The following is a 13666-nucleotide window of genomic DNA, read 5'->3' as shown; positions in this document are numbered from 1 at the left end:
AAAATTTTAAATTGAGTTGTACTGTCCACAAGAAAAGGAATGGAAATTCCCCCCAAAAATTAAGTTAATTAATTAATTAAGTTTACAACTCTGCTTCTGAAGGGGGTGCGCATGCTATGGTGGCTGCTTCAGTTTAGTCACTCACACGTTCAATGTCAGGCTGCCTGAGCCAAAAGAGGATAGAAAAACATTCGCCGCGCATTTCTCCCACAGCAGATCCAAGCAGGGAGTTAAGATTCACATTTCCAAATGCCAAGAAGTGATTATTTTTACTGCAAATGACAGCAAGAAAAAAGTAGGCTGAAATTTAGTACAGTTTGATGCATAAGGGTTTCAAAATAGTTTTTCCACCTCGAACGTGATTAATCTTTAATGTCAGTATAAATATAAATGTGTATGCTGAGCAGTGATATTTCCAAGCTTGAGCATAAAGTACATTAACTGGCTTCTTTCTGGACAGAAATTCCAAAATGATCATTAACATAAACTTCTAATGTTCAGTTGAATACTAAAACAATGTAGCAAAGGAAATACAGATCTTTAATTACATGATTTCTAAATGGTAAGTAATACAGTATGTTACATCTGCCTCAGACAGCCTTTATTAGATAAGAAAAGTCGTTAATCAAGAACATCTGAAATAACAAACCTGTTTACTTTTTTCCTTTCACCCTTGACTGCATCATCATAAATCTTGATTTTCTCTGTGTTGTATCAGTTTCTACACAATCACTACATTCTTTCAGGGTTTGAATGTTCGCCGTGGGCTGAATACTGATGAGGCAAATGATTAGTCTCCTATTTGTAAAGAGAAATTTGGCTCACTGGTATACTTCATAATTAATGTATGTGCTAGAAAACATTAACCAAAGGGCCTGTAGGGATAGTGTGGCAATTTATATATGCTGCCTCAACAGAAGTTACACAGTCATTGTGTCTCCATCAGGGTCATCACTAGTTTGTGGTTAGGTTGAGTTTGCGATTGCAGATTTATAAGAGAAAGCATTATAATCTAGAGGTGAGGAGTGTATGACTATGCTCATTACATTACATTGCGTTAGTCTGCAACGTCAACTAAGATGCATTGTCACATAATTACTAGTTAAAGTTGTCGTAAGCATTGTCATCGTTTTAGCTAACTTCCTGTCTGTTGTGCAGTTAGCAATCCCCTCCCTCCTCTCTACGTCACCACACTTGCACGACTCCTTTGTGTATTTCAAAGCAGCTCTCTTTGCTTCTTTCTTTTCTTCAAGCGTTTTGCTTTTTGCTTGGCCTGTTTCGTACTATAGGCCATCACCAGGAGTGCTGGAATTGGTAGGTTTCCCTGTTTTGCCATTGCCAGTGTCGATACCAGAACAGGAGGATCATGCTCTCTGTGTTCACCGAGCAGACAGGACTGTCTCTAGATGAAATTCTCTTTCTTCATTGGATAAAGTGAGCAGGGATACCAGAAAATATCTTTTCATTTTTAGTGCATGAGGAGACATGGGTTACTGACCAAACACTACAGTTATTACTGTTGGAAAAACCAATATAACACTTATTTTAATATAGATATATTACTTACAGCAGCTTTAACAATATAATGCTACTAGCTTACATGTCCATATATCAGCATAAATCGCTATCCAAAGGAGGACACTTCTTCTTCTTTTAATGCTCTTTAAATGGCATATGAACTGCATTTAGTGGGACAAACACACTCAAACAAAGCCACTGGAGTCTGTAGCTCACCAAACCATGGCTTTATTGTAGAGCAGACTTTCTCAAAGTGTGGTCCCCGGACCACTGGTGGTCCGTGAGCGACCCCTAGTGGTCCGCGAGGTGACAAGTGACATATCATGTTTTAAAATTTAAAATGTCAGTGTTTTAATTTCAGTGTTTCTCAAACTGCCTGTGACATATATGTGTTGTTTTCAATATCAAATAAACTAGCATGTAAAATCACAAAATATTTTTTTGTGGCATTGTCTGACTTGAGCAGTGCAGTGGACCGGTTTGCGACACCGCAACCGGTTTACGTCAAATTAAGTGTGACCCTGCTGCCGTAACTGTGGGAATGTGACTGTGCAACACGGGCCGTGTCCAAATTCAGGGGCTGCAGCCCAGGAAGGGCGCATTTGAAGGCCAATTACGTCACAACGCTGCGCGAAGGCTGTCCAAATTCGAAGGCTGCGCCACATGCAGCCCACAAATGCAGCCTTCCCCACCCTCGTTTAGGAGGACGCACCGCTACTATCCTTCGCGGCCTCACATATCCCAAGATCCTTTGCGCACCGCTGCTCAGTCCCGAAACAGAAGAGGAAGCAAGAGAAAATGGCGACATCAAGTGGCGCAGACATGACATTTAAATTTAAGTAATGGGTTTATACTCGGTTTTTACTCATTTGAACATCCAACGCCAGATATGTTAAACTTCAAGAGACTATAAAACCTCCAAAGTTTAACTTTCAGTTAAAATACGTGAAGCTGGTAATGCTATGGTAAACATAGTTGTTATTCACCAATGGGTTCATGTTTATTTTGTAATGTTGATAATTCAATTCAGATTTGACACATTGTACACACACAAATAAATGTACACGTTTGATAGATTTGAACCAAAACAGACTTTAATGCATGAACACCTGGTGACGCAACCAGGAAATACTCCGAAGGCTAGACCGTCCCATTTAACAACGGTGGATGTAGCCTTCAAGGTCTCTCCGAAGGCCGCGGCCTTCGTGGACCGCTAAGGCCGCGGCCTTAAAGGCTGCAGCCCCTGAATTTGGACACAGCCACGGTGTAAAGCGTGGATGTATGGTGTGAACAAGCACGGAAACGAGTTATAAATGGATCAGTGGCTTAGGACCGGGTCATGTAAAAGAAAAGCAGATGAAAATTCTGACTCGACAGGAAAAGTTGTTGAGTCCCAGGATGCTGGTCCAACGCCAGCGGCATCGTCAAAGCAGACCCCGCCGCCAAGTCGTCATGAACGTGAAAAATCCACCGTTAAGGTGAAACGGAGATACCACAGCGACGACATACAGTTCGGGTTTTTTTGGACTGGCGACGAGGAGGATCCTAAACCACACTGCGTGTTGTGCTATGAAACGTTAGCTAACGAGGCTATGAAACCTGCAAAGTTAAAGCGACATCTGGAAACTAAACACAAGGAGTACGTGGAGAAACCTACTGGATTTTTTGAAAGGAAACGCGACGAACTCACGCAGCATATGATGAAAGAGGCTTCACAGTTTTTTGCACCCGGAGAAAATGCTAAGGCTACTGAGGCTTCATACAAGGTATCCCTCTTGATCGCTAAAGCTGGAAAACCTCATTCAATAGGTGAAAATTTAGTTAAACCAGCTGCAAAGGTGATGACTAACATATTGTTTGGGGGGAAAGCCAGCGACGAAATTAACAGGATTCCTCTTTCCAATGACACCGTCCAGCGGCGCATCAAATCTATGGCTGAAAGCGTGGAAGATCAGCTGGTGACACGTTTGCGCCAAAGCCAGTTCTTCTCACTACAGTTGGATGAATCTACCGACATTGGGAATGAGGCAAATCTGCTGTGTTTTGTAAGATACATTTATGCCGGTGGAGTGCATGATGACTTTCTTTTCTGCCGTTCCCTGCCGACCAACACCACAGGAGAAGCAGTTTTTCACTCACTCAATGATTTCATTATGACGAATAACCTGGACTGGTCAAGATGTGTCGGCATTTGCACCGACGGCGCAACTGCAATGACTGGAAAGCTGAAAGGACTGGTAGCGCGCGTTCGCGCAGTAGCGCCGTCTGCAGCAGCAACACACTGTTGCATCCACAGAGAACAACTGGCTGTGAAAAAAATGCCACAGTGCCTAAAATCAGTACTGGACGAATCTGTGAAAATAGTCAACAAGATCAAAGGTAAAGCACTGAACACACGCCTTTTTAAAGCTCTGTGTGAAGAAATGGGGAGCGAACACACAAAACTCCTGTTCCACACTGAAGTTCGCTGGCTGTCGCGTGGTAAAGTTCTCACCCGTCTATTTGAACTGCGAGACGAGGTAATGTTATTAATGCACCACAGTGATGAACTGTATGACAGAATGCATGATTTCCAGTGGCTCGCAAAGTTGGCGTACTTGGCTGATGTTTTCAGCGCTCTCAATACTTTGAATGTGGCGCTGCAAGGGAAGACCGTCACCATCTTCAATGTCCAAGACAAAATTAAAGCCACACGCATGAAAATGGAATTATGGCGTGGCCGTCTCGATCGCGGAGAATTCGACAGTTTTCCCACACTTGCTGATTTTCTCCTCACTGCTGGAGAGGACGTGGATAGGAGCACAGTTGCATCCTTCAAGCAACATCTGCAAGACCTCCACTCGCAGCTGGGAATATATTTCCCAGAATTAGACACAAGCTTTGAGTGGATCAGAAATCCATTTGGGGACAAAACGCACATTGAGCAAGTCAGTTCCAAACTTTCACCAAGAGAGGTTGACAGCCTTGTGGACATTGCATCAGATGGGACACTGAGGACAACTTTCAGGGAGAAAGGATTGACTGACTTTTGGCTCCACATCCAGCCTGAGCACCCTGAGCTGGCTGACTCTGCTCTGAAATTGTTGATGCCGTTTCCAACCACCTACAACTGTGAAGTTGGATTTTCCTCCCTTGTTGGTCTGAAAACAAAGCAGCGCAACCGGATTAATGTGGACTATGATATGAGACTGAAACTGTCCAGTTTGGAGCCAGAAATTGCTTCACTCATGGCCCAGAAAAAAAAGCAGCACCATTCTTCTCATTAAGATGACAAAAAAACTGAGTGAGTACAGAGACTATGATATTGCTTCCTTGAGGGATGGGTTAAATACAAAGAATCTCACTGTACAAGCTGTGTGACAAAAATAAAGTACCTGTATCTTTGGTAAAACTGTCATTTTATGTTGTAATTTGTGAACTGAAGTTGGCATATTGTTTTGGGGCTATTTTGAGTTAGGTGGTCCCTGAGTGTTTTTTTATGGGTTAAGTGGTCCTTGGTCTGAAAAAGTTTGAGAAACACTGTTGTAGAGTAATCCAGCTTTTTTGTGCCATTTATATGAAAAGGCACAGTTGAGTTGTAACAAGATAATTGTTTGATTAGTCACTGTAATGTGACGATGTAATGTAATGTGTTCTGAATGAAGGAACATAAACTTTAATTTAATTACTGACTGTACATCTTCATATCTAAGCTTCTGTTTCCTTGATTCTGTCCCATGTGACAGTGTGCTCTAATTTAAGAATCTGATGTTAGTATGCCTGGCCTCGCAATACTTTTTGTACTACATTTTTTTTGGGGGGTTCGAGTTTAAAGGTCCAATTTGTAAGAACGTTGATTATGAGTCTCATTCCCAACTCGTCAAATACTGACGCTTTGGGATGGCAGCCAACCGGACCTACAATACCAAAGCGTCAGTGCTTGATGAGTCGGGAATAAAACTTCAAAAACAATTTTCTTATAAATTGGACTTTTAAGTAAATCAAAAACCACCTAGCACATCCACTGTGTGGGATTGCTATCAGAGTTTAGGCTCTGTCCTGCTGTATTGGATTTGGGAAGGTTCACACTTCCACAACCCCAGTGTTACCCAGATAGTGTTACATTGGCCATTAGGGGTGGGCAACACCACAAAATTTAGTTTGATCTGAAACAAAGTAATACAAAGCCAATATTGCGGATATTATAAATACTTTTTATTATTAAAACACAGGACATTTTTTAAAGGCAAATAAAAATATTGAGGGAACCACCTTGGTGAAATACCCAAATAACAAGACTACATATAGCCTCAATATAGAAATCCTATACCTTACACAGCTACACGAAAGGTTATTTTATTGACATATTTCGGGTTTGAGTTACATTATTTTTTTCAGTTTTCATTAAAATAATTCATGTAAATAAGTTTCAATGGACTGAATATATTATTTAGATGTCTGAATATAGTATGCTGTATTTAGTCAGTTTGACTGAAATATTTATTTCACTGTATTTACCTGGATATTACCTGCCTCTCTAAATAAAAGACTGAACTCTGTCACTGTGGTAGGGGTCTGGGTGCTGAGCAGAGGTGGCTGGTCAACAGAGGGCGATAGGGCGCCGTTCCTTTTTATATTGTACTTTGTACAATATAAAAGGAAATGAGACTCACTGTCTACTTCATCTAGCTCACACATTTCACATATTCTATTCTCCTCGGGAATATTTTTAAATCGACCAACCTCAATGGCCAGAGGAAGAATACCAGATCTCAACTGTGCAACTAAAGATCTTTGACTTCACTGTAAACGTGATGTAACATATAATTCAGGTCCAAAGTTAGATTTAATCTGCATATATGTCCTTAATTTTGGTTTTAATAGAACATTTTCAAACCATTTCTCTTCAAATTTCAATAGAAGCTTATTTTTAATGGAGTTAACATTACAACACAAGTTATTCCTGTAAATATACACCATATCCACCTCCTCAAAAATGGAGTAAATTTCTTTTGACCAGGGGGAACTATGTAATTTACTCCATATAAATACTTTTTTATTTATTCTATCCTCTGCCATTTTGTTTAGTCGATTCCACAGTCGAATCATTTCACATTTTCGTTGTACATATCCTGGAATCCAGCCCATATCTCCCTCTATTGCTGGAATTGGCGCAAATCTATGAACACACAAAAAACATCTTATAGCTCTATTCTGTATAGTATCTATAGCTTTGGACTCTTTAAATCCCCACACTCCTGCAGCATAATTCAGTATTGGAGAGACGCATGCATTATACAGTTGAGTATATGTGAAGTAACCCAAATCATTACAAACTTTCATTTTATTAATAACTGATCCCAAAGCTCTCCCAGCTGAATCAGCAAGGCACCCAAAACCAGTTTCAAACATCATAAATTCATCAAAAAAGAAACCTAAATATTTATATGAGCTAACATATTCTAAGGCAACTGAATCAAAATAGAATTTTTGTTTACTTCTTTCCATGCCTTTGTTTCTAAAATGCATTATCTGTTTTGCTCTGATTTATCACCAATCTCCATTTATGACACCAAGAACTAACCAAATTTAGCATATTTTGTAAATCAGACTCAGATTCTGCCAGTAAAATCATATCATCTGCGTATAATAAAATACATAAATAAGTGTCATCCAAACATATACCCAGATTATTTTTCTTAATCTGTAGAGCTAAATCATTCACAAACAATGCAAAAAGTGTTGGAGAAAGAATATCACCTTGTTTCACGCCAAAAGGGGTTTCAAACCAATCAGTATACATATCATTGATCTCAACACAAGCAACTGGGCTACTATACAGACTCTGAATAGCTTTGTAGAATCTACCATCCACCCCTACTTCCATCAGTTTAAAGGCAAGTAAATCTCTATTAATCCAATCGAATGCCTTTTGGAAATCAACAAAGCATGAGAAAGTGGGTTTACCTGTGGCGATTCTGGCTCTAATAATAGTTGACACTGAATGAATATGGTCAACACAGGCACGGTACTTTCTAAACCCATTCTGCTCATCAACAAGACACTGTTTCATTTCCAAATATTGAATAAGCCTATAATTCAGTATATTAGAATATACCTTATAAACTGTACTTAGGAGACTGATGCCTCTGTAATTAAGAGGTATTCTGGGATCATTCTTTACTGACTTTGGGATAGGTTTTATGATAGATTTATACCATGGTGATGGAATTATACCATACTCAAAACATGTCTGAAACAGACAAAAGAGGACTTCAAGGAGATATGGAGATTTCAGGGCTTCATTTGGGATGCCTTCTATGCCAGGTGTTTTCTTCAGTTTTACTTTATCCAAAGCTTTTTTAACTTCTTCTATAGTAATATCCTGATTCAAAAATGTATTTACACTAGTGGCATATCCATAGCCATCTCCATCATACATTTTGAATCACAAACATTACTTAAAAACAGATCATCAAAACCAGGTGGAATAAGATGTCCTGAAAATGTATTTGCAAAATCTGTTTTCCATTTCTCAAGCACAAGCTCTTTTTTATTTTCAGTGTCACCATTATCTAATAAGATCTCCATTGGTATTTTCTTTAGTTTCTTAGGACCTAATTTATTAATTTCTTTCCAAAATTGTTGTGGATTGTTACTTTGCAATCGGTCTAGCTGTAATGCTTGTCCTCTTCTAAACTGTCTTTTATAGAATCTGACTCTCTTATCAAAGTTAGACTGAGTCTGCTTGTAGTGATCTTTAAGTTGCTTTCTAATGGCTGGATCTTTACATTTCAAAAATTCCGTCTCAGCCTGTTTCTTGTCATTCAGAAGTTTTTTGAGTTCTGCATTCCAATATGGTTTATTCCTACCCACTTTGAAATGTGTTCCTCCCTGGCCAGATAAAGATTTTCTTGATAAGTTCTTATTAATTTCCCTATCCATTATATCACAAAATAATCCATACCAATATTATAATTTCTATTCATAATTTATTAAACTATACAAATTCTCAAGACAGTGTATCCCATTTTCTGACTGCCTTAGTCAAATCAGTCACAGCACCAAGTCATATACCTCCCTTTCGGGCGATTTTAATCTCATTGGAAATCGCCCAGACTCCTCTGATAGCCTTAAGCTATGGTAAGGCTTTTTTTTTTTTTCTAACTTCAGGCACAGCCATGCAATTTCTGTGGGTTCTGGGAGGGCTTGTACTAATATGTTATCGTCATACGCAACCTGGTGGTATTCACAGGCTCCTTAGATTATTTCTTTATTTTATTTTATTTTTTTGGCCTTTGTATGGCTTTATTGATAGGACAGCTTCAGAGATGACAGGAAACAGGATGAGAGAGGGGGGGTGACATGCAGCAAAGGGCCTCAGGTTGGTCTCGAACCCAGGGCCGCTGGAGTGAGGACCTCCGTACATGGGATGCCCGCTCTACCAACTGAGCTAATGGGCACCCCTCCCCAGATGGTTTCATTTCCTGACCTCGAAAGTCATTCTATTTTATTGCTGAAATTGTTTCATCAACATGTTCATAGCTGTTTCCATTAAAATATTGCTTTGCAGTCGGGAACCACAGTCAAGTCAACATGGCTAACTTTACCACAACTCAGAGAAGCAAATCATTTTAAGAGAAATACCATTCAGTCTGACTGATTTATTATATCTATTAGCCTATATCTGATGCTTCTGGATTAATATTACCTCTGCATTAATATGTATGTTGCATTTTACTGCAGCTACAGCAGTAAAATGTGACATACACATTAATGCAGAGGTAATATTAATTTTAATATAAATTCAAGGTAGAGCTCATTTGTTTTTTGTGAGCTCACAACAAATCTGTATAATGTTTGGGTAGATTAATCTACAGCAATGAATCATATTTTAAAAGATCATCATATTCTGTATGTTTGTAGTGTGGCTGTGCTCTGAGAATTATGCATTTGTAAAAAGTCAGAGAAGCAGCCGTGTTTAACTTTGTGACAATGTGTTTTATCTTTAAAGATTAAATGCATTTTTAACCTTGTGTTTAAACAGGTTTGTCGTGTTGCCACAGTAGTGATCAGCCTTATACACGCATCACAGTTCTCAATATTTTCATTTACAGCTGTGAAATAGCTTCAAACAATGCTCCTCTTTCCTTCAGCCGTCACTGCATGTCGGATTAAACTAGAAGAGAGGGTGCACACTGGAGCGAGCTGCATGTGCACATGCCACAACAACAGCACAGTGGTGTAGTGGGGAAGCAAGAGAGGGCTTACATGTGTTCACAGCAACGGAACGTTTTCAGACAGCTCTATTCATTGATGAAATACAAATGTGTGGGTATAACGTAGAAGAGAGAAGTTGAAACTGATCCATTTGTATCAATCTAATTGATGCTGGGATCGATCTTCAAAAGAAGTACAGAGTATCATTAGTATCAACATTTTGGGACAGATCAGCCCACCTCTACTGGCCATACCATGTCATTAGTCTTTATCTTAAAAAGCTAAAGCTAAGCTAGCGTTAAAGCTATGGTCTACGATTTGAAAGATTGATCATCATTATTAACATTATTTAGATGGTGGTTATGGCCCAATAGTACGACCTACACAATGTGAAGAGCAAAAGGAACCAAATAAATCCATTCTCTCTAGTGCCTGCAAAACTGCAAAGAAATTGACCAATAGGAGCCATGCGGCCCGCATGGCTCACATTGGTCAATTTTCCCATCCAATCCCCTCGCTCACTCTCCTGCTCCTGCTCACATCCCGTCCCAACCCACTTCTGCATTTGAAACTACGAGGGAAAGCAGTGACAGTAGCAAGCGGCCTCTGCTTGCCCCACCGGCAAAGGCTGAAAGAAAGCACAAGTCTGTCACTGAAAAGACAGACACAAAGCAGAGATGTGAAACAAAGAGGTCTCAAACCCGAGTAAACGTTGGTCATCATTTGAACGGTGGCGAAAGCTCCGTGAAGATCTGGACCTGAAAAGTGATGCTGATACAGCGGAGTTTCTGTTGAACAGGTAATCTTTCGTCTTTATTGTGGATGTTGTGACACAGATAACTTTCATGCCGATGCTGGCTTAGGACTGTGAAAGCTGCCGTTAGTTTTTTTCTGTGTTATTAGACGGTGTCGAGACAATTTCTGTCTCTGCAGTATTGTCAACACTTGTTTACTTGTTCGACGGAGACGTTAGCCTCTATGTTAGCATTGTAAGCTAAAATTGCTATCATGTTTACACCAAATCAGCCTATTTATTTGCTCGTGGCAGCTAACTGAAGCAGCAAGTAATGCAAGTAAGATGAATGAATGGATGAATGAATGAAACCCCTCCGCTTCGCGTTGGGGTTTCATTCATTCTGTCCAGATTTATTTCTCCATAAAAACCTCTCGCTCGGTCACTACTCAACTGTTTTGCTAACCCTCCTCCCGGCCTTAGCTAAATCAATATGATGGATTATCATATACGCGTTACGATGTGTGTATTTGTGTATCTTATCTGTCATAAACAAGAGATTACGGTTTACGGGCACGTTTGTGTCGTAAACCGTAATCTTGTTGTCTGCTGCTCAGACAACAGCTGGGACACAGCTGGTCCGAGGCTCATGCAGGTTTAGTTTTCAGCCACAATGTGGAAGCGATCGTTATGATTAAAGCTGACGGCAGCATCTGTTAGTCTCTTGGCCCTCAATAACTTTTAGAAGTGGCTAACTTAGCTGTTGATAAATAGTAACTTATTACCTAGCTGTAACGTGCTAATGACGTTACGCTAGCTTGGCTGTGGAGCTTAGCTGTGAACATTGTAATGACTTACAAGATTTACGTTAGTTTCAACGTGCATTGTAATAACTTCACCTGTGAATCCGACATTGTTACTCCACATTCAAAGCTGGCGCTATATTTGGTTTCTGCCGGCCGGCTTGTTGCGGGAGGGGGTTGGTCCGAGGGGAGAGCGATACGAGCTCGGAGGGGAGGGATTAAGGAGCACAGAGGGGAGGGGTGTGTGTGGGGGGGGGGTGCTTTTTTCAAATCTTTCTCAGATCGTAGACCATAGCTTTAAAGTGGAACAATGCAAACAGTAAAGCATAAATCTGACTTGTCTTACTGGCTGGCAGCTGACATTGGGCGGGGACGGCCTTCCATTCCGAAACCTCTCCATTCCGAAACACCCCCACTCCGAAACACCGCTGTTCTGAATCCGACTTTCAAGTTCCAATTACTTCCCAATAGGGTTAGGGTTAGGGTTAGGGTCAGGGGTTCCCCAATAGCCTTTTCGGAATAGCGGGGTCTTTAGAAAAAATGGGAAACCACGCCATTACGAAGAATGGAAGTCTATTTTCGGAACAGCGGGGTTTCGGAAAGGCGGGGTGTAACCACATTGGGCTTGGTGGGGTACACCCTGGTCAAGTCGCCAGTTCATCACAGGGCTGACATATAGAGACAAGCAACCATTCACACTCACATACACACCTACAGGCAATTTGAGAGTAACCAATTAACCTAGCTCACATGTCTTTGGACTGTGGGAGGAAGCCAGAGTACCCGGAGGGAACCCGCGCAGGCACGGGGAGAACATGCAAACTCCTCACAGAAAGGCTCTGCCCCAGCCCTTGCTGTGAGGCAACAGACCTAACCACTGTGCCGCTGTGCTGCCCACACAGTTATTTTAGTTTCACTTCATTTTCTTAGTTATTGAAGAAGTTGTATAGAGAGATGAGCATACCACTTTTTCCAGTTTTGCAAGTGTTAGCGTCCCTGGTCTGGTGAGAACTGTATGCCTCCCTCTCCCTGTGCCACTAACTTTGTGTCTATTATGCCCCTTAAATATGTGCATCTAATGACCGCCTACAATTGTACAAAATAATATTGCAAGATATATCTTAAACAAAACAATATAACATTCCAACAGTAAACATAAATGGCTCCTACAGCTTAACAAACTAATGCTAGTCTGCTGGGAACAGTTTTCATTCAGACAAAATTGACAGTCGTTGGGTAGAAATGAGAAGCTTGCTTTTGTCTCCATCTGCATTCAAGGACACATTGCTTAAAAATGTAATTAAAGAATGTGGAGTAGTAACTCTGCCCCAGTTATCACTGTAAACTACACCATGCGGGAGAGCAATAGGGCAAGGTTTAGCAAACAGTCAATTGAAGTTATAACATTTGAAAGGAATTTTATTAAGAACGGTCTCAATCCCCTCACCTTGCTTGCCTTGCTTTCCCAACTGCTTTCTCACATTTTCAGTGCTCCTGCCTTTGCAGTTTGCTCAGGTAACTTTCCCCTGGGTATTTAATGTGATACACTCGGCTCTTCTCTTCCACCTTATGTGTGTGTTTCTCTGTCTCCTCCGTCCACCATCCAACACATGATTTGGCAGTGGGATCAGCATTTATTTTGGCTCCCAGTTCTTTTCTTCCCCACTTGCGCATCCCAAGCACATCCCTCCCTCTTAAAGAGAGCAACCCGAGGAGGAAGTGAAGGAGAGCGATGGTGCCCTGTAGGAGGGAGGAGGGTTGACTGATAGTCCATCCCTGCTACACAGTTGGTTGTCAGTGTATAAATGGACTCAGTCTCACAGCCATTCAATCTAAACTATAGCGAGCAGGCAGGAGCTTGCCCGCTCCAACTCTTAATGCCGTCCAGTTGCACATGTCTGCTTTCGATGGAATCCAAGTGACGGATGTCGACAGGGAGTGTGACGCATGTTTTTCATCACCTCCACTTGGAGATATTGAACCTTTATTACATTCCCCATTATCTGTTTTGACGTAAATATGGCTTTGATTATCCAGCATTACCCATAATGCAGCAGGTACCTACCTACCGCTTTGTGAAATGTCCTCATGGCTTCTTTTGAAGGCGTTTTTTTTCTCAGATTCATGTATAATGACTCCAGTATCCATAAATACATCAAGACTTGTGCAGCTGATATTTTGATTATTTTTGCAGGAAAATACAGGAACAAATTTTTCCATTTGTCTCTATAGGCATCCACATCCCCCATTGCAGCGAAAATACGGACATTCAGTGACATATTAGCAGCCAGTGCCGGGGTTTTTTTTTTTGTTTTTACTGTAAAACCAAATGAGAGGGGACAATAATGAAGTTGGGGGTGCATGAGGCTCATTATAACAAGTAATAATAAGAAAGTGTCTGGGCCTAAAAATG

The 13666-nt window shown here is 40.8% G+C and overlaps 1 protein-coding gene across 1 annotated transcript; it reads left to right on the top strand.

Annotated features, from left to right (window-relative positions):
* The first annotated feature begins 2831 nt into the window (after window positions 1–2831).
* Window positions 2832–4784, top strand: LOC140995680 (zinc finger BED domain-containing protein 5-like). The gene has a single exon (XM_073465759.1). The coding sequence runs from the start codon at window positions 2832–2834 to the stop codon at window positions 4782–4784; it is 1953 nt and encodes a 650-aa protein (XP_073321860.1).
* Window positions 4785–13666: the final 8882 nt, after the last annotated feature.

Source organism: Pagrus major, chromosome 5 (genome assembly GCF_040436345.1).
Source record: "Pagrus major chromosome 5, Pma_NU_1.0".
NCBI classification, from domain to species: Eukaryota; Metazoa; Chordata; class Actinopteri; order Spariformes; family Sparidae; genus Pagrus; species Pagrus major.
Note: the sequence above shows the minus strand (reverse complement) of the source record. Positions and strands in the feature narration are given on the sequence as shown.